Below are 22,743 nucleotides of genomic sequence, written 5' to 3'. Positions count from 1 at the left end.
GGCCGGTTTGCATAAAGTTTTGCATCCGTTCCGGGCCGGGCAGATCTGGACAGTGACATCAGTGGCAACTCCTGAAGGGGAATCCCCATGTGTTCGGGGATTCCGCTTCAGGAGTTTCGCCTGATGTCACTGCCCAGATATGGACAGAGACATCAAGCGCTCTGTCCAGGAGCGGAATCCCCGAAAACACGGGGATTCCGCTCCTTCAAGGAGCTAAAGTGCGGCTAGCACATAGCAGAGCGGGGAGATACCTCCCCGCTCTGCTATAGTGGCGTCGCTACAGTAGTAGCAGCCGCAGCAGCTGCTAGCGGCGCCATGGAAGGTGTCGCCGGGCCAGGGCGCTTTTAAAACAAGCAGGGGAAGGGAGCCAGCGCAGCGCTCCCTCCACCTGCTGTACACCCCGGCCCTGCCACACAGTGTACAGCCATTCGTCCGAATGGCATCAACTCCTCCTCCTCACATGCACTCTGCGCTGTGAGGAGGAGGAGATAGAGTGCAAGCGCCAGAAAACCCGGCCATCACTCGGGACACATTCCGGTGATGGCCGTGTATTACCCGGCCCCATAGACTTCTATGGGAGACGGGCGGCTGGGTACCCGGCCGAAAATAGAGCATGTACTACTTTTTGACGGCCGGTTTTCCCGGCCGTCAAAAAATCGGTCGTGTGAATAGCCCCATTAAGGGGTCTATTATTCCTAATGCAGCCTTGTGCTGTCCGATTTATGAACGGCCGGCACCCGGCCGGGAAACCCTGTCATGTGAATGAGGTCTAAGGCTTATGTTCCATTCAGACAAGCGTGTCCATTTTGCATCTGAAAAAAATGGACCGCATTTCAGTTCCGTGTGGATTTCTTTAGCAACTTGTGCGTGAAAAACACGGACAGCACACAGAAGTCATCCGCGTGGACACACGCAGCGAGAAAAACCACAGACGTGTGAATAGCCCCATTGAATTGAATGTGTTCGTGTGCTGTCCGTTTTTTTGACGGCCAGCACACGGATGTATAATACGCTCGTCTGACTAAGGCCTAAATATAATTTTATACCTGTATTTAGTGCCCTGATGCTTGGTCCCCTCTTTATATATTTGTGGGTTAGGCTTCTGTCACACTACCGTTACTACACGTTTACCTCTCTTCCGTCAGAGGAAGGGAGGATCAATACATTAAATGGAAAGCAACGTTTCCTTTACAATTACCATTTATTTCAATGGTAATTCTTTTGTTTCAGTTGCTTTCCTTTTGTCTCCGTTCACTAGGTTTCCGGTTTTTTGAACGGAAACAAAAGTACAGTCTGTAGAACTTTTGTTTCCATTAAAAAAAACGGAAGCCTAGCGAACAGAGACAAACGGAAAGCAACTGATACAAAATACTTACCATTGAAATCAACGGTAATTCTAACGGAACCGTTGCTTCCCGTTTAATGTAACGATCCTCTCTTCCTCTGATGGAAGAGAGGTCACTGTATAGCAACAGTAATGTGAACTTAGCCTTCGCACTAATCTAAAAATATAAAATACATTGATTTTCTTATATGATACTATTCTATGTTTGGCATCCTAAAGAAAAAGGTCTTCTGTACACGAAGTTGACATTATTTCTTATGTTCTTTTTAGGTATAGCTGTGGGCCGACGGTTTATGATCACGCACATCTTGGACATGCCTGGTAAGTTACCATGTTTTAACTGTATGGGCAGCTAAATGAATAAATCTTCCAAATTACTTATCCAAAGATTTGCTGCAAACTGTAACTGCTTATACGAAACCAAATTGATCGTTAGTGTTTTAGTAATTAAAACTGTTATTTTTTAGAGTTTACCATTGTTTCACTCCACGTTCCTTTTTTTTTTTTTGGGAAATCTGTTCTCCTATGGCACATAAGATTATATAATTAATGTTTTCATAGAGGCACTCCATTAATTAAGGGATTATTGCTTTCATACAAAGTGATGTTATATCGCTAGGATATGCCGTAATTTTGCAATCGGTTGGAGTCTTACTGCCGAAACACCCATCAATCCTGAGAATGAAGGGGCTTATTTAGCGATGTGGCCCCTTCTCAGTTATTCCCTGCGCTGCGAAGTTCCTGGCCACTGGCTGTGCAGGGAACTGCAGCATTGTCTCATTCACTTGAATGGAGCTGTGTTGCAGTTGTCTACACAGTGGGTGACCGGGAACAACACTGTGCAGGGAAAAACGGGAACTGTTTTTACTTCCAGGATAAAATTCTGTCCATGGTCATGTGATGGACACACAGGTGCACGTCTTGTTACTGTATGTGTATTAGAGCTGTGTCTTCTAATGATCCCAGCACCTGTGTGTCCATCACATGACCATGGACAGAATCTTATTTACTGGAAGTAAACAATGAATGTTCCTACTGAATAACAACAAGCTGAGATCTTGAAACTTGTGAAGAATTAATACAGGAAGTATATTGAAAAATTGTATAGCTTTTAATTATACAAAAACTAGCATTAACTTGCTGAAACTGGACAACCCCTTTAATGATAGTAGGGTTAAACCGGTGCAGGGTGATAAGGAATGTATAGAAATTTGCTTCTGGGGGTTTTGCTGTCCTATCTTTACCCTCCTCCCAATCTTTTTTTTATCATATTTATTTGTGTTCTCGTGTTCTACTTTGTACTTACTTTTACTTCTCTATGGGGGCTGCCATTTTCTTTTCATCTCTGTATGTGTTGATTAACGACACATACAGAGATGGAATACGGCACATACAACCCCACAGAGAATGCAAACGGGAGCCGTTCCATTCTCTGCAGCATACGCCGTCTGTGTGGGAACGGCGCATGTGCCGCTCCCACACAGACCAAAACGAAGCTCGTTCGCAGAGCAAAATCCGGCGCCATGTTCATGTGGACCGGAAGCCGCTTGCGGCCATATGTTCAAGGAAGCAAAGGCGCAAGGAATAGGAGCGGAGGCGGCAGGAGCAGGTAAGTTATGTTCGTGTATGTGATGTGTGTATTATGTTCGTGTATGTGATGTGTGTATTATGTTCGTGTTATACTGTCTGCTGAGCACTGTATCTAATCCTCCTACACTGTGCAGTCGCTCAGAAAATGGCGGCACACAGTGTAGGAGGTTTGAAGATTCAAACCCCTCCTTCTCCTGGCACTAGCCAGAATAAGGGAAGGAGAATTGTGTGAGGACACTAGAGACAGTGTGTCTACCCCAAATTTGCAGCATAAAGCAATGAGGTTGCTTTACCACATTGACCATGCTGCAATTTTTGGGAACTGCTCCCTCTAGTGGCCAGCACATGGAAATGTTATAAATTAGAATCTAATTTATAATATTTCCTGACTTGTGGAAAAATTAAAACAATGTGTAATCACTTAAATATTAATTGTTTAACTAAAAAAACAAAAAAAAATAAACATTTCTTACGACACATTCGCTTTAAAGGGTAACTCTTAATTTAGACGTTTTGCCATAAATGTCTGATAGATGCGGGTACCAGCTCTAGGATTCACACCTATGTTGAGAACAGAGTTTTCCGACCACCGTTTCGCTTGGTGAGGTGGCAGTTGGCCGCACATTCAAGACGGGGACTAGTGGTAGAGGGGGTCGGGCATGCGCACAGCTCTCTCGATTTTGTTCTATGGGAGTTACGGAAACAGCCGAGCAGCGCTTACTGGGCTCTTTCCGTCACTCCCATAAAATAGAATGGAGAGAGCTTCGTGCATTCTCGGCCCCCTCTCCACTATTCTCCACCTGTGATCAGCGGACTACCAGATGCGGTCACTACCAATTACCCTATAGAGAGATGAGCACTTATCTCCCTGATAAACTATAACTTATTAGCGAAACTCCTAGGAGATTTTCATCCTCTACTACTTATTTCAGAAATGGGGTTTACAAGTAGGGACATTGGCAATACTCGGGGCTCTCTCATTACAGGGCAGTACCACTAATTGGTATGCCACCTAATTAAGGGAGAGAGATTGGGACTGTTATACGGTTTTGCAAAAGAAAATGCTGTGGGAATCAATGAATCCATTCATTACAGCAAAACCACCAGAAGCACCGTTTCTCTCTATACATACCTTATCACCTTACACTTGTGTTATCTTACTATCATTAGGTTGAAGGTACGGCTAAAAGTACCACGAGTGGACATATTTATTGTTTGTATATGACTCCCTTTGTTGTTGTAATGCTAATGGCCTGTTCACATCACTGTCTGGTTCCGTTTGGGGTTTCTGTTCATCCATTCCATCAGAGGAACAGATGAACAGAAAACCGAACGGAAACTATAGCTTCCGTTTGCACTACCATTGATTTCAATGGTAATACTTCCGTTGCAGTTGGTTTCCGTTTGTTTCCGTTCCGTAAAGTTTCAGGTTTTTTTTAAGGAAACAATGGCGTAGTTAACTAGCACTCTGCCCAGGGACTCTGGGGCTTTTCCTCATGTCCATATATGTAAGGCTTCCCACACAAGAGCGTGTTCGGTCAGTGATAGCCGGGCTCCTAGCATCATAGTTATGTACTATGCCAGGAGTCCCTGCCTCGCTGCGGGAAAATAGTCCCGTACTGTAATCACATTTTCAGGTCGGGACAGTAGTGTGTTTGGTGCAACTTTTCAATTACATTTTATTAAAAATTATTTTTACTTTTTAAGATACAGCTGCTTTGTGTACTGTATACAGAGCAGCTGTATCGTGCGCTGAGTACTGTGTCAGTCAGATCAGCGGGACTGACGGGTTCAGTGTCTCTGACACGCAGGATCGAGCTGTTAGGCCGGGTTCCCACGGGACGGATACGCTGCGTAAAAATCATGCAGCGTGTCCGACCTGGAACTTATAATTCTGTCAGAAAAATCGCACCACACTAGTACGGTTTTTCAGGCGGAAATTCTGCTGCGTAAAAGAGCGTTCATACTTAACCCCTCCTCTGACATCCGCTCAGGCCTCCCTGGATGACGCTGCAGCTTGCAATTGGCTGCAGTGGTCACATGGGATCCAACGTCATCCCAGGAGGCCGGACTGCAGGAAGAAGGAGAGAGTTCTGGGTAAGTATGTCTTTTGGTTTTTTTTCAGAGCTGTGGTTTTTGCGGCGTAAATGCTGGGATTACGCCACAAACATCGCAACACTTGGCTTTCTGTTGCGGGTTTTCCATCTCCATTGAATTCAATAGGGAAAATCGCAACAGAAAATAAACAAAAACGCGGCATAAATTGACATGCTGTGGAATAAAATTCTGCACCGCAGGTCAAGTCATTAACATTTACGCTGCGTTTTTTTTCCCCAAAGTGAGCGTGAGATTTACAAAATCTCATCCACTGTTCTGCTACTGTAAATGCTGCTCTGCTTAGAATTCCGTTACAGAAATTCCACAGCGCTTACGCTACGTGGAAACCCGGCCTTGCCGATCACATCTAAGTCATGTACAAAGATGTTATCGATAACCTCTTGATCTGACCACGGTCACTGAACCTGTCGGATTCCGGTCTCAATGCAGGATACAGCTGCTCTGTATACAGGATACAAAGCAGCTGTATCTAAAAAAGTAAAAATAGATTTTGAAAACATGTAATTACAAAGTTGCACCAAACACACAGAGACATTTTTATTTAAAAAAAACATAAAATTTTTAAAGTGTGTACATAGCCTTTAAACAGAATCTCCTCACCCACACATAATATTTAGGGTCAGTTCACACGTTGCGTAAATACTGGGGATTTTCCGCAACGGAATGTGATGCAAAAAATCCGCAGGCAATACAGTACCAGCAAAATAGATGAGATAAAACAAATCTCATTCACATGTTGAATAACTACTGAGTGGAAAAACCGCTCAGAAATTGACCTGCGGTGCAGAGTTTTATACCGCAGCATGTGAATTGTATTTGCGTAATGGCTGCTTATATGTTGCCGGTATTCCTCATTGAATTCAATGTGGAGGTAAAACCTGCAACACATAGCATTTGTTGCGCTTTTTGAGGCGGGTTCCCAGCATCTTCTGTAAAAACCGCAACTCAAAAAAAAATTATCCTATACTTACCCAGGAGTCTGTGTTTCTTTTCAAGCAGACCTCCTTGGATGACGCTTCAACTCATGTGACAGCCGCTGCAGCCAATCACAGGCTGCAGCGGTCTCCTGAGATGAAATGTCATCCCAGGAGGTCGGCCTGCTGTCAGACCGGCTAAATGCTGCAGTTTACACAGTGGACATTCCGGGTGAAAAACTGCACCACAGTTTGATGAAGTTCCCCCTCCCCAAAAAAAATTAATAATGAATCTCTTCCCCCACACATAGCATTCACAGCCAAGTCCCACCCTCCCCCACAAAAACATTTGACACAAATCCCCTCCCCCACATATGGCATTTACAGCTAAGTCCCCCCTCTCCCTCACAAAAAACGGTTTGCACAAATCCACTCCCCCACATATAGCATTTACAGCTAAGTCCCCCCCACCCCTACAAAAACGATTTGTAAAGAATCCCCCCTCCCCCACACATAACGTTTCAGTTTCTTACCTGCCCTGTACAAAATCTTCATCAGTTGCCTGGTAGAAGTTGCAGGCAGGAGGGGAGAGCAGTTTGTCACTGCTCCTCTCCAGCTCTTCTTCCTCCGTCCTCCGTCCTCCCTCCCCTGGTTAGGAGGAGCTGTCTGGTGGGCGGCTCCCTCCACACGGAACTTCTGTTTTTCATGCAGCATTTTCCTCTCAGGGCCCCAGCGTAAGTTACTTCACAGAACAGCCCATTGCATTGCAGGGTCCGTTCCTTTCTCGTTTTATTATTACTATTACTGTTCTCCCTCTCCTGACAGCCTGGCAGGAGAGGGAGAAGTTACAGCAGGTCTGCGGGGGCCCACGAGGGGGGTGCCGCCAGTCCAGTGGGCCTCTTTTATTTTTTTATTTTTTTGCCATGTGGCCGGGACCCTGACGGCAGTACGACTAGTACTGCCCTGATGGCGGCCCTGGGCACTTCTACTGGTCAGTGTCCAGACTTCACCCTGGTCACCTTCCAAACACTTCAAGTCACTCCAGGATCTAGGCAATCTTTCCTCTAGGGCCCTGTACTCAAGGGTCACCTACAGCTACCTACAATGACTCTAAAATAGTTGAACATTCCCAGGACTACAATCACCAGGCCATGTTACAGGCCTTCAGGGCTAACAGACCCACTGTTCAAGGAACTCCTATACTCCCTTACTAGACCCACTATAGGCTTCGGTTTAAGTGCAGTGCCGCTCATTCCTTCCTGGTTTCCACTCTCGGCCTGACTATTCCCACAGCTCCCAGCAGACTTCCTAAAGCTACTACGACAGCAAGACAACAACTTTGCCACCGGCACCGCTTGATCAATAGCCCGCTTGTACTCACCAGGCCTGCCTCTCTCCTTACTAGACTATGTATATATAGTCTGATAGCTTATCATCTGCCCGTAACTTCGGCCTTCCACTGCACTCCACAGCAAAGGAGTCTTTGCCTCAGTTCCGCACAGGCTTCAATCACCCCCTGGCATTCAACTCAGTAGCTGCAGCCTCCAGCATTCTACTGGCCTTCTGCAGCAAGACCAGCCGCTGTAAATTTATCAGGTCTCCAATAACCGTTCCCCCTGTACTCCATGTAGTTCTCCCGCTCCCTCCCCTACTGGGCACTCAAACAGCCCCTTATGTGTCCCCTCCTGATCTCTCCCCGTACCAGCGCCATCACGGTTCCTCACTTTTTATTCTAAGTGCTGTCAGCACCTCCCTCCAACTCTATCACTGTTCCAGCCACCTCTCTCCTTTATGACAATTCCTGCAATTATCAGTAGTTTCCCCTCTGCAGGCTCTATTACTAACCTGACTATTATATGACTTATATTCTGCATTTATGAGCAGTTTTCCCCTCTTCAGGTTCTATTTCTAATTGTCAGTTTTTCCTGAGCTCCAGATGGGGAGGAGACTAACTGCTATGATCTCCCTCATACACAGCACACAGAGACAAGAGGAAATCCAGCATCTCTTTCTCCCGCTCTTTCTCCTGCTCTTTCTTTCTCTCTCTCATACTCACTCACTCACTCACTCACTCACTCACTCACTCACTCACTCACACACACACACACACACCCACACACACTTGATCTATGACGAGATATTGGAGAACAAGAGGCCCATATACCGTGCTTGCACAAAGGCCCTCAGCTGCTGTATCTGCCCCTGACAGACACAAATATAAGTGCTAATTCTAGATTACTAACTTGGCCATAGCACATCATAGGGAATGTAATTGCAAGAACAGCTTGAAAAATTACAGAATGAGTATGCTGTAATTTTTCTTTTCAAGTATACTTTTTTCAAGGTTACATCTTATTAAGAATAAATCTAAATATCCAAAGGAAAAAAACAGGCCTAGTTCCTAAATGAATATATTAGAAAAGGCATTGTACAGCATTATCTTCCTACTCTATCATGTACAGTTAAAGCTCAGTATCCTAATTGGATATGGCACAGTCAAAATGGTAAGAATAAAGTAATCTGATTTACTGTGGTATTAATGCCCTTTGCGTAATATTCAACCAGTCCAAGTCATCCATTTCTTCAAAGCTGATGCCATGTACAGTCATTCCCTTTTTTGCTGCATTTCCGGTAAATAAATATACAATGTTTATGAAATTTTTGTAGAAAATGCCAGTATACATAATCTTGATTGCTTTCCTAATAAAAGGAAAATTCAAGGTTTATATTAAATATTGCACATTTATTTAAAGTAGATCTGTTAAGGACAGCATAGTATGAAGAAAGATCCACTGCACTATTAGCCTTACTAGCACAAAAAAATATTATGCCGCTTAGCTAATAGCAGCTATCACAAAATACAGCAGACTCATAGTTATGAGCCAGCTGTATTCATTATGGGAGCACTACCCCCTGCACAGCACCAGTGACTGACGGGATTCTGTATCCTGCATGTATACACGCCAGCCATCAATCTTTAAGGCGGCGGGGATTCGGTTTATTTTCTGATAGCTGCTATTGGGCAAAATGCACAATGTTATATTTTGCCGATTGGGCTAATAGCAGACCGGTCCTGTCCTCATACTATATTGCCCTTAATCAGGTAAATTAAAGAGGCTCTGTCACCAGATTATAAGTGCCCTATCTCCTGCATAATCTGATCGGCGCTGTAATGTAGATAACAATAGTGGTTTTTATTTTGAAAAAATAACAAAGTTATTAACAATTTTAGATTTATGCTAATTCGTTTCTTAATAGACAACTGGGCGTATTTTTACTTTTTACCAACTGGGCGTCGTAAAGATAAGTGTATAACGCTGACCAATCCGCGTCAAACACTTCTCATTGTTCCAGCCCAGCGTGACTGTGCAGTTAAAGAAGCTGGGCTAGAACAATGAGAAGTGTATGATGCTGTTTGGTCAGCGTCATACACTTCTCTTTACAACGCCCAGTTGGTAAAAAGTAAAAACACGCCCAGTTGTCTATTAAGAAACTAATTTGCATAAATCTAAAATTGTTCATAACTTTGTAAAAAATTATAGTTTTTTTAAAATAAAAACCACTGTTGTTATCTACATTACAGAGCCAATCAGATTATGTAGGAGATAGGGCACTTATAATCTGGTGACAGAGCCTCTTTAAGTGCTGCTACTACTTTACAGTATTTCCCTGTACAGCAACACTCCTGGCCACCTGCTGTGCAGGGAACTACAACACAGCCCTACTCACCTAAATGAGGCTGTTGTTGCAGTTTCCTGCACAACTGGTTGTCGGAAGCGTCGCTATGCAGGGAATGAGCTGAAAGGGACATGGCCAATACATGGCTTTGTAGAAAAGCCAAAAGTGCTGTCTGTTCTTAAAGGGGTTATCCGGGGACCAAAAAATGCATTGCAATAATATATTTATGTGAAACCTTGTAACTTACTAATATACTTTAATTAAAAATTCTGTACTAAATGGTGCAGTTCAAACCTCATGAGTTATTCAGTAAGTGCTGGAGCTTTTCTAATAGTGATGATGCTCTGACAAGGCCCCACGTGACTGAGCTCTTGCTTCATGTACTGTTCGTGAACATGACCTATTGCTTGAGTTCTGAGTCCCTATTGCTTGAGTCTTGATGCTTTGCCTGGGGACTCCACAACTTCTGCCGACGTCACTGTCCATATATGGACAATGACGTCGGCAGAGTAGTACTCGAGTCCCCCAGCAAAGCATCAGCTGATGCTCTGTCTGGGTACTCACAACTTCTGCCGACGTCACTGTCCATATATAGACGATGACGTCGGCAGATTAGTACTGGAGTCCCCCAGGAAAGCATCAGCTGATGCTCTGCCTGGGGACTCCACAACTTCTGCCGACGTCACTGTCGATATATGGACAATGACGTCGGCAGCACTAGTCCCCGAGCAAAGCATCAGCTGATGCTCTGCCTGGGGAGTCCACAACTTCCATATATGGACAGTGACTGTGATGTCGGCAGAAGTTGTGGAGTCCCCAGGCAGAGCATCAGCTGATGCTTTGCTCGGGGACTCCAGCTATAGGAAACCCCTTAATTGACCAAATATGGACGTTGGGAGCAGTGCTGGAATCCCGATCAAAGCGCTAGTTGATGCTCTGTTCGGGACTCAAGCAATAGGCAATGTGACAGCCCCTTGCGGTCATGTTCACGAACAGCACATGAAGCAAGAGCTCATTCATGTGGGTCCGTGTCGGAGTGTCATCACTATTAGAAAAGCTACAGCACTTACTGAATAATTAATGAGGTTTGAACTGCACCATTAAGTACAGAATTTTTAATTAAAGTATATTAGTAAGTTACTTAGTTTCACATAAATATATTATTGCAATCCAATTATTGGTCCCTGGATAACCCCTTTAATAAGGAGCACTGAGTGTATACCTTCAACCCTGTTACCGACACACCTAAATAAGCAAAACAGCCCACAGAACTTCAATCAGTTTCAGGCAGGGCTAAAGTCCCATTTACATGGGTAAATGATTGGGCACATGCGCATTCATCAGCTGATTTAATTGTTTATGCGGCCTGCCCATCGCATTTAACATTGGGAAATGCGATGCCGAAATTTTGTATACTGTATGGGGATTGTATTCATTATTTCTAGTGAATGTAGTGTATATACACCTTACAGCCCTGTGATAAAATTATTAAAACGTACCAGTCCGAGTAGTTTTCAAATTTCAAGCCATAAAATGAAAACCGTATAACGCAGGAGTAAATCTGCCTAGAGCTAACCATCCTCAAAAACGCAGGAAGGACAGTGCAGGAAGGGAACTAGAGTGATGCCAGCAAAGGGACCTATGAACAAATATAAAGCAGTTGCAAGCTTCCTTCCTTGGCTTACATGGATGAGCCTGTGCATAGAACAACTGCTGTCCTGGTGTTTCACTAGTCACAGTTTTAAGAAAGATTGTCTAAGTGAAAGCCAATATTAAAAACAACTGTCATGAGACCTTGGCTATAGTATGCCAAAAGACATATGGGAAGTTGGTTCTTAAGTATGGTGGAAAAGATTTTGTAGTCTGATTAGAGCAAAGTTGAGCTTGGATATCAAAAGTATAAGCTTGATATATACAACATATGAAAAACACACAATCTCCACCATATAGATACATCCGGCCTTGGAAGGTTGATGAACGTAAATAAGTGCGGATCTGTCATCAGAATGTGCTACTTTATTTAAGACCAGCATATTATAGTGGCAGGGCCAGCTGGCTATTATACTAAAAGGCACAAAGAAAATGATTGTTTTGATGATAGATCTGCCTTAATGCAGAAAAATATTGGGAAATTCTGGAGGAAAACCAGATGCAGCCTGCAAGAGAAGTGCAACTAAGGAGAAGATGTATTCTTCAGAAATAGATCTCGCCAAACCGGCAAAACGTAAAAAACAACAGGTTTGTACTGGAGTGGCCAAGTCGAGTCCAGTCCTCAAACCAATGGAGGTGTTTTGTCAGGATTTGAATAGACTTGACAGAACTTTAAATAGTTTTAGAAGGATGAGTGGGGAAAGGTTATAGGTTCATCATAATACTGATGAAGAGTAGAGGTAAGTGAATTTACACCTGATCCAATGAGAGTGCATTGGCAAATTAATTTGCAAGGTTTGAGATTCGTATCTATCACGTTTATGATAATAGGCAAATCATAATGTGTAATATAGAATGGCAAAACAGGCAAATCGATTAGCTCACAGCTAGTAGGGAGCTATCCACACAGATAGAGACATGTAAGTGCGGCTAAAGGTGCCTCTGCTTAATACTGACTTAAAGAAGTGAATACTAATGCATTCAATTATTTTGTGTTTACAAAGTGACCTACAATTATTATAATTTTTAAAGATTTGTTTTCACTTTGAAAATAAAGGTTATTTCTATTGATCGGTGTCGCTGTAATTTAGTAGTGTTATACAATAAACCACGATAAAAAGGGTATATGGACTGAACACCCCAAAGGAGGCAGTGTGTGATAGGGACTTGGTGCTCTAGGGTAAAGAAATGGAGCACTGTTTTCTTATTAAGGCTACATGCACACGTTGCGTATTTTGCTGCAGAAAATATGTACCGTAACTGCAGCATACGCAGGAAATTCACAGGTAAAAACCGCACCTAATGGTGCGGTTTTTGCGATTTGATGCGTTTTTCGGCACATTTTCATGCTGCAGATTTTGGTGCGATTTTCCTCAGCACTAGGCATATACAATTCCTTGAATTTCATTGACTATATTTGTACTGTATTACGCTGCGGTTTTGCCGCACGCAAATGCGCACGACAAAAGCGGATGTAATACACATCGTGTGCATTGACCCCTTAGTATGTTAGGAAAATGCAAGATTGCTCAAGTTGTGTTTGTATGATTTTCTCCTTTTGTTTTTCAAAAAATAGTGCCTTGAAATAAAGTGTAATTTTGTATTTCATCCTCTTCCAGTTCTTATGTTCGATTTGACATATTACGTAGAATTATGTCTAAATATTTTGGAATTGACGTAGTCATGGTGATGGTCATAACCGATATTGATGACAAGATAATCAAGAGGGCTAATGAGGTAAACATGAAATTTCTGTTTCTACTATAGAATACATTTACATTTTCTGTTTATGGTAATGTGCAATTTCTTTCATGGCTTAAAGATTCTAATTATGGAATGAAATCGTCAGACAGTTCTCTCTGTAAAAGAAAAAAGTAGTTTTTTTATTATTATTGATGAACAGTAGAGCAAGTACAGCACAAATAACAGCAATATAACCATATGGTGTAAATTCAAATAATAAAAAACAAGTAATTCCTTTGCTCCTGTATTACATGGGTGTATCCATCATTAGATAACTTCTCAACATAAGTTGGGAAAAATGGCATGTCATACATGCCTGTCATTTTTACATCTATTTACATTTTCATTCCTTCACTTCTGTTGATAGGTCATTTTTCCAATTGTGTATCTGGGGACCACAGTTTTGGACACTTATTTTACACATGTGCTTAAAGCATACCTAACTGTTTAGGAGAATTTTCATAATCCGCTGTGGTATGTGTGTACATGAGGAATAACTCCTAATGGCTATCATGTCTTCTATATATTGAACACAGAGAAGAGGAAAATTCTGCTCTCCTCACATATATAGTAACATCAGCAGCATGGAGGAGATTATACAACAGTATAGCTGTGAATACAGCACTAGGGTGAGTTAGAACACTTAGGGTATGTTCACACGCCCCATTTACGGACGTAATTCGGGCATTTTACGCCTCGAATTACGTCCGAAAATACAACTCCAAACCGCCGGCAAACATCTGCCCCTTGAAATCAATGGGATTACGATGTTCTGTGCACACAGGCTTTTTTTTTACGCGCCGCTGTCAAACGACGGCACTTAAAAAGACGCCCGTGTCAAAGAAGTGTATACCACTTCTTGAGACGTAATTGGAGACGTTTTTCATGGACTCCATTGAAAAACAGCTCCAATTACGTCCGTAATTGACGCCGCGAAAAACGCGAGTACGAGCAATTACGTCTGAAATTCAGGAGCTGTTTTCACCTGAAAACAGCTCCGTAATTTCAGGCGTATTGAACGCTGCCGTGTGAACATATCCTTAGGGTATGTTCACATGCAGTGTTTCCAGGTGTATTTCGGGGCGTTTACGCCTCGAAAAAACACCTGAAAAAACGGAAGCTGAACGCCTACAAACATCTGCCCATTGAAATCAATGGGAAAAACAGCATGTAGTTCATACGGGGCGTCTTTTTACGCCTCTGTTTCTTGTCCCTTCTTGAGGCGTTTTTTGGAGCTGATTTTCCATTGAACATTATGAAAAACGCCTCAAAAGAAGCTCCAAATTTCATTTTCAGCTTCAAAAACGCCTGAAAATCAGAGGCTATTTTCTCTGAAATCGGCTCCGTATTTTCAGACGTTTTTTGTTAAGTGTGGGAACATACCCTTACTATAAGCAGCTGCAGCATATGTGCCTCTCGATCACTCTGCTCCCTCCTCCCCCACCCCCTCCCTAAACTTCTATGGGCAGCTCTAACTTGATCTCTCAGTTAGTCCGTCTTGTCTTAAAGGGGTTGTCCACTACCGGACAACTGATGACCTAACCACCAGAATATCATCGGTGCGGGTTCGACAACCGAACCCCGCACCGATCAACTGCTCCGGTGGCCTGCGGGCACCGGATGTTATGGCACATTATGCAATGTACGGAGCCGGAAGCTGTTGGCTCCGTACATTGCAAAGCGGCTGTGCTGCCGAACTGCAGCTCTGCTCCTATTCACTTGAATAGGAGCAGAGCTGCAGATCAGCTGCTATTCCATGTCTGGAGCTATCTGCTTCCGGCATGGACGTCCAAATTGAGTATGAGCGAACAATTAGAAAGGGGGAGCCTGAAAAATGGAGAAAAAAAAGCATTTTGTATTGCAGCATATATTACGTTTTTTTTTAAATATCCGTTTGTGCTATTGATTAATGCGAATTTCTTGAAAAGTTAGTGACAGTTTAATTGCAAACAGCGCAAATCTTGGTACATGGCTAGTAGGGTTGAAAAAAGACATAAGTCCATCAAGTTCAACCAAGAGATATGAGAGGATTTGGATGAAGGGAAGGTATATTGATGATTCTTGAGCTTTTGTTTTATGTTTTAGCCTTATTGATCTAGAGGAAGGTAAGAAATTCATAAAGCATAAACCAATCTGCCCTAAAAGGAAAAATTTCCCTCCCAATCCCAAGTGGCGATCAGACTAGATCAACATTCAAACAAGAATTCTATACATTGTCATAGGCATTGATATTATTTTATCCTTATAAATGATCTAATTATCTATTCCACAGATTAAGTTCTTATGGTAAAGAAGGCTTGTCGCATCTGGAGATTGAACCGTTTATTCTCCAGGTGGAGGGAGTGCCCCCTTTTTTTTTTAAGGGGTATTTTACATGGAAAATATTTGCACCATTTTGTTTGCAATCCATTTATATACTTATACAAGTTAATCATGTGCCCCCTTAGTCGTCTATTTTCAAGACTAAATAAATGTAATTCTTTTAATCTTTCCTTATAACGAAGATCCCCCATGCCCCTTATTTAGTTAGACTTCGTTGTATTTTTTCCAAATCCTTTCTATGAACTGGAGCCCAGAACTGAACTGCATATTCCAGATAAGGCAGCACTAATGCTTTGTAAAGTAATATTATGTCCCTTTCCTGTGAGTCAATGCCTCTTTTATCCCCTTGCCACCACAGGCATTTTGTTTTTTCGTTTCCATCTTCCAAAAGCCATAACTTTATTTTTCAGTCTACATAGCTGTATGAGGGCTTGTTATTTGCAGGACTAGTTGGAGTTTTTAAATGCACCATATAATGTACTGAAAAATGTAAAACAAAATAATTGTGGGATGGAATAGGAAAAAAAACAGCGTTTTCTCCATTTGTCTTTGGGGTTTCGTTTTCATTCACCGTGAAGTAAACACGACCTGTTAGGCCTCATGCACACGAACGTATTTTTGTCCTCCCGTAAATACTGGCGTAAATACGGGTCCTTGGTCATACGTATTCGACCCGTATTGCACCAGTATTTACGGGCACATTTTCGCTGCAAAATTGAACTGCAGTAATCGGCAGCCCCTTCTCTCTATCAGTGCAGGATAGAGAGAAGGGGCAGCCCTTTCCGAGGTAAAAGTAAAAGAAATTCATACTTACCCGGCCATTGTCTTGGTGATGCGTCCCTCTCTTGACATCCAGTCCTACCTCCCTGGATGACTCGGCAGTCCATGTGACCGCTGCAGCCTGTGATTGGCTGCAGAGGTCACATGGGCTGAAACGTCATCCCAGGAGGCCGGACTGGAGGAAGAAGCAGGGAGTTCTGGGTAAGTATGAACGTCTGTTTGTTTTTTGTTTTTTAAAGGTTGATCTATATTGTGATCGGTAGTCACTGTCCAGGATGCTGAAAGAGTTACTGCCGATCATTTAACTCTTTCAGCACCCTGGACAGTGACTATTTACTGACGTCGCCTAGCAACGCTCCCGTAAATACGGGTGCACACACGTAGTCACCCGTAATTACAGGAGCCCCATAGACTTCTATTACGGCCTGAAATAGGACATGTTCTATATATTTCAACGGCACGGGCACCTTCCCGTAAGCATACGGGGATGTACCCGTGGCCAATAGAAGTCCATGGGCCCGTAAAAACGTTCTGTAATTACGGACGTTTTTACGTTCGTGTGCATGGGGCCTTAACTATATTCTGCTGGTCGATACGATTACAACAATACAAAATTTATATAGTGTGTTTGTTTTTTTCAACTTTTACAAAACAAAAACTACAGTGCATTCGGAAAGTCTTTAGACCCTTTCACTTTTTTCACATTTTATTATGTTGAGGCCTTCTGCTAAAACAAAAAAGTTCAAGTTTTTTCTGCATCATTCTGCACTCAATACCCCATAATGACAAAGTGAAAACAGAATTTTAGAAATTTTTGCAAATTTATTAAAAATGAAAAAACCCAAATTGCGCATGAACATAAGTATTCAGACCCTTTGCTATGACACTTGAAATTTAGCTCTGGGGGCCTCCCATTTCTCTAGATCATCTTTGAAATGTTTCTACACCTTGATTGGAGTTCACCTGTGGTAAATTCATTTGATTGGATATCATTTGGAAAGACACACCCCTGTCTATATAAGTTCTCAAACCTTACAATGCATATCAGAGCAAAAATCAAGCCATGAGGAGGAAAGAACTGCCTGTAGAGCTCAGAGACAGGATTGTGTGGAGGCACATATCGCGAGAAGTGTACAAAAAAATTTCTGCTGCACTGAAGGTTCCCAAGAGCACCATTATTCTTAAATGGAAGACGTTTGGAACAACCGGCACTCTTCCTAGAGTTTGCCGCCCCACCAAACTAAGTAAGTGGGGGGAGAAGGGTCTTGGTAAGAGAAGTGACCAAGAACACAATGGTCACTCTGGCTGAGCTCCAAAGATCCTGTGAGCAGATGGGAGAAACTTCCAGAAGGTCAACCATCACTACAGCATTCCACCAATCTGGGCTTTATGGCAGAGTGGCCAGAAAGAAGCCTCTCCTGAGTAAAAGACACGTGAAAGCCGCCTGGAGCTTGCAAAAAAGCACCTAAAGGACTCTGACTGTTAGAAACAAGATTGTGTGGTCTGATGAAACCATGATATTACTTTTTGGCCTCCATTCTAAGCGTCATGTCTGGAGGAAACCAGGCACTGCTCATCACCTGCCCAATACCATCCCTACAGTGAAGCATGGTGGTGGCAGCATCATGCTGTGGGGCTGTTTTTCAGTGGCTGGGACAGGGAGACTGGTCAGGGTTGAGGGAAAGATGAATGGAGCAAAGTACAGAGATATATCATTAAAGGGAAAGTGTCGCTAGAAAAAAATTTATTTATTTTTTTAGTTAAACAATTAGTGTATAGGTGATTAAACATTGTTCTAATTTTTTTAATTTTTTTCACGAATCAGGAAATATTATAAATTAGATTCTAATTTATAATATTTCCCAGCGCTGGTCACTAGATGGAGCAATTCCCAAAATTGCAGCATTGCATGTGGTAAAGCAACCACATTGCTTTATGCTGCAAAATTTGAGAAAACTCACTCGCTCTAGTGAGCTCTCAGAATCCCCCCTCCTTTATCCTGGCTAGTGCCGGGAGAAACGAGGGAATTGAACGGTCAAACCTCCTACACTGTGTGTCGCCATCTTTTGAGCTAACACACAGTGTAGTAGGTTAACATACAGTAGTAAACACACACTAAAACACGAACATACATAGAAATAACTTACCTGCTCCTGCCGCCTCTGGTCCGTCCGCTCCGTCTGCTACCGCCGCTCCAAGTGCACAAGTCTGGAAGCCGCAACCGGAAGTAGTAATCGTACTGTCCGGCCGCGACTTCCGGTCCACAGGAAAATGGCGCCGGACGTCGCACAGTTCAACTTGGACTGTGTGGGAGCGGCTCATGCGCCGTTCCCATACAGACGGCGTACAGCATAGTGGATGGAACAGGCCCCGTTCGCATTCACTATGGGACTGTATGTGCCGTATTCCATGTCTGTATGTGTCGTTAATCGACACATACAGAGATGGAAAAAAAAATGGCAGCCCCCATAGGGAAGAAAAAGTGAAAAAATAAAAAAATGTTTAATAAAACACTAAAATCAAATTGATCTAAAACATTTTTTTTTCGTGACACTGGTCCTTTAATGAAAACCTGAAGCCGAAGATTCACCCTCCAACAAGACATTGACCCTAAGCACACAGCCAAGACAACACAGGAGTGGCTTAGGGACAACTCTGTGAATGTCCTTGAGTGGCCCAGCCAGAGCCCTGACTTGAACGGAATCAAACATCTCTGGAGAGACCTGAAAATGGCTGTCCACTGACGTTCCCCATCCAACCCGACAGAGCTTGAGAGGATCTGCAGAGAAGAATGGCAGCAAATCTCCAAATCCAGATGTGCAAACCTTGTGGCATCATACCCAAGAAGACTGGAGGCTGTTATCGCTGCCAAAGGTGCTTCAACTAAGTACTGAGTAACGGGTCTGAATACTTATGTCAATGCGTGATTTTAGTTTATCCTTTTCAATAAATTAGCAAAGATTAATAACATTCTGTTTTCACTTTGTCATTATGGGGTATTGAGTGCAGAATGATGGGTGGAAAAAGCTTTATTTTAGCACAAGGCCTCAAAATCATAAAATGTGAAAAAATTGAAAGGGTCTGAAGACTTTCCGAATGCATTGTATTTGTTAAAAACTAAATGTGTGTTTTTGTCGTCATTTTCTAAGAACCTTTTTTATTTTCTCGTCGATGAAGTGGAAGGGCTTGTTTTCCTTCGGGGGGGGGGAGGTGGCTGTAATGTTTAATTCTACCATCTTGGGGTAAATGCGAGTCTTTGTTCACTTTTTATTCAGTCTTTTTTTTGGGGAACTAAGGTGACCAAAAACCACCAATTCGTGTTTTTTTTTTTTATTTTTTTTTTTATTTCAATACATTTAGATTTGAATCATTCGGACTGTTACGGATGCGGCAATGGAAATTTATGTATTTTTATTATTTATTTTTTTACATTACTTTAGGAGAAAAATGGGAAATTAGACCGCTAGCACAATACACAATACCTATGTATTGCAATTTTTACTGACTCTATTACACCCCTTAATGACGCAGCCTAGTTTAGACCTTAAAGAGGCTCTGTCACCAGATTTTGCAACCCCTATCTGCTATTGCAGCAGATAGGCGCTGCAATGTAGATTACAGTAACGTTTTAATTTTTAAAAAACGAGCATTTTTGGCCAAGTTATGACCATTTTTGTAGTTATGCAAATGAGGCTTGCAAAAGTCCAAGTGGGTGTGTTTAAAAGTAAAAGTCCAAGTGGGCGTGTATTATGTGCGTACATCGGGGCGTTTTTAATACTTTCACTAGCTGGGCGCTCTGAAGAGAAGTTACATCCTCTTCTCTTCACAACGCCCAGCTTCTGACGGTGCAGATCTGTGACGTCACTCACAGGTCCTGCATCGTGACGGCCACATCGGCACCAGAGGCTACATTTGATTCTGCAGCAGCATCAGCGTTTGCAGGTAAGATCGACTTACCTGCAAACGCTGATGCTGCTGCAGAATCAACTGTAGCCTCTGGTGCCGATGTGGCCGTCACGATGCAGGACCTGTGAGTGACGTCACAGATCTGCACTGTCAGAAGCTGGGCGTTGTGAAGAGAAGAGGATGTAACTTCTCTTCAGAGCGCCCAGCTAGTGAAAGTATTAAAAACGCCCCGATGTACGCACATAATACACGCCCACTTGGACTTTTACTTTTAAACACACCCACTTGGACTTTTGCAAGCCTCATTTGCATAACTACAAAAATGGTCATAACTTGGCCAAAAATGCTCGTTTTTTAAAAATAAAAACGTTACTGTAATCTACATTGCAGCGCCTATCTGCTGCAATAGCAGATAGGGGTTGCAAAATCTGGTGACAGAGCCTCTTTAAGGCTCAGAGCCCATTTTTCAAATCTGACGTGTCACTTTATGTGGTAATAACTCTGGAATGCTTATACCTATCCAAGCGATTCTGAGAATGTTTTCTCGTGGCACACTGGACTGTGTTAGTGGCAAAATTTGGTAGATACATTCAGTGTTTATTTGTGAAAAATAGCAAAATGTAGAGAAAATTTTGAAGAATTAGTATTTTTCTGAATTTAAATGTATCTGCTTGTAAGATAGATCGTAATACCACACAAAGTAGTTACTAGTTCACATTTCCCATATGTCTACTATATGTTGGCATAATTTTTTTGAACAAGTTAGAAGGATTTGAACATAAGCAGCAATTTCTCAGATTTTGAATAAAATGGCAAAAGCCTTTTTCTTTTTTTTTTTTTTTAGGTACCAGTTCAGTTCTGAAGTGGCTCTTAGGGGCCTATATATTAGAAACCCCCATAAAACACCCTATTTTAAAAACTAGACCCCTCAAAGTATTCAAAACCGCCTTTAGAATGTTTCTTAACCCATTAGGCGTTTCACAGGAATTTAAAGCAAAGTAGAGGTGACATTTACAAATTTCATTTTTTTTTTTTGCAGAAAATCCTTTCTATTCCATTTTTTTTCTGTAAAACAGAAGGTTTTACAAGAAAAACACAACTCCATATTTATTGTCCAGACTCTGCAGTTTTTAGAAATATCCCACATATGGCCCTACTGTGCTAATGTACTGAAGCACAGGATACAGAAGCAAAGGAGCATCTAGTGGATTTTGGTGCCTCCTTTTTAATAGAATACCGTATTTTTCAGACTATAAGACGCACCTGAAAATAAGGCGCTAAGGTGACCAAAAAACTATTTTGAGGTTTTAAATTTTTAAACTCACCGTGCGAGTTAAATAATGGTATATTGTAATCTGACTTTTACGGACGCAGCAATACCAAATTATTTTATTTTTTACATTATGCCTGGGGAAAAATGGGAAAAGGTTTTTTTTTCTAACTTTTAATATATATATATTTTTTTTTTACACTCCTGAAAAATGTATCTAACTTTTTTTAGTTTTTTTTTTTTTACACGTTCTATTAATTCCCCTGGGGGACTTGAACCACCGGCCACTTGGTTGCTTGTGGAGTTACTGAAACAGCGTAACTCGCTGCGCTACGCTGTTTCCCTAACTCCCATAGTAGTGAATGGCAGTTATGGAAGCAGCGTAGCATGCGAGCTACGCTGTTTCCGTAACTACTGTTCAGTTCTATGGAAGTTACGGAAACAGCGTAGCTCAGCGAGTTACGCGGTTTCAGTAACTCCACATGCAATAAAGTGGCCGGGAGAGCACAGAAAGCTAGAACGGGGTTTATGGGGCCTCCTTCTAGAGATAGCAGCGGGTCCCAGAGGTGGGACCTGCATCTATCTGACATTTATGACATATCCTGTGGATATGACATAAATGTCCTTCATAGAAAAACCCCTATAAACGTTTTTTTCACAGAATTTATTTGAATTAGGCTGTGAATTAAAAAAAAGTAAGATGTAGTTATGGCTCAAAATGTAACATTTTCACAAGGAATAAAATACCCCATTTTGTTGCCCAATTTGTCCTGAGTGTGGCAATACCCAATTTGTGGTGATAATCTGCCGTGTGGGCCCATGGGAGGGCTCAGAAGGAAAGGACTACCATTTGGCCTACTGGGGATTGTATGGTGCTAAGTTATGTATGCAGAAGCCCCTGAGGTACCAGTACAGTGTAAAAGATAATGCTCAGCAGATGGTGCAGAGTGAGATTTGCAATTTTCTATACATATATGCCATTTCAGTGTCCGATATACTGTGCCCAGCATGTACCACCAGAGACATACACCCCATAAACTGTAATGTGGGTTCTCCCGGGTATGACAATACACTACAAGTGGCTGTTTACAGCTGCCTGGGCACATGGCAGGGCTTAGAAGATAAAGATGAGGGGGATAAGCTGTTTGGAGTGCATCAGGGTAAGTAAAACTGGGGTAGATTAAAAATCAAGGGATGTATGATAAATTTTAAAATACTCTTTCATACAGAGCCCTGGTTTTTCGGGACTCGTGTCACATTGATATATTGTGTCCTTCCTTATCCCCCTCTTATAGCAGACTTTGCACCTCTTGACTTTTTCCCTTCTTGCCAGTTTGGGGAACTTCTCCTGGAAAGTGTTGCCCTGGTACGATGCGTGTGACCTCGCTTCCAGAAGTACTGGGTGCCCTAAAGATTAGGTTGTTGAT

General features: G+C 42.4%; 1 protein-coding gene across 5 annotated transcripts in view; it reads left to right on the top strand.

Moving 5' to 3' along the window:
• Positions 1 to 22,743, top strand: part of CARS2 (cysteinyl-tRNA synthetase 2, mitochondrial) — a 145,124-nt gene that overhangs the window by 30,141 nt on the left and 92,240 nt on the right. For all 5 annotated transcript variants that reach the window (XM_075852507.1, XM_075852510.1, XM_075852508.1 and 2 more), the window contains 2 exons: positions 1,616 to 1,666; positions 12,915 to 13,032. In XM_075852507.1, coding sequence (XP_075708622.1) covers positions 1,616 to 1,666; positions 12,915 to 13,032 — 169 coding nt within the window. The remainder of the gene's footprint in view (positions 1 to 1,615; positions 1,667 to 12,914; positions 13,033 to 22,743) is intronic.

The sequence above is a fragment of the Rhinoderma darwinii genome, chromosome 2 (assembly GCF_050947455.1).
Source record: "Rhinoderma darwinii isolate aRhiDar2 chromosome 2, aRhiDar2.hap1, whole genome shotgun sequence".
Classification (NCBI taxonomy): domain Eukaryota; kingdom Metazoa; phylum Chordata; class Amphibia; order Anura; family Rhinodermatidae; genus Rhinoderma; species Rhinoderma darwinii.
This window is presented reverse-complemented; position numbering and strand designations above follow the sequence as displayed.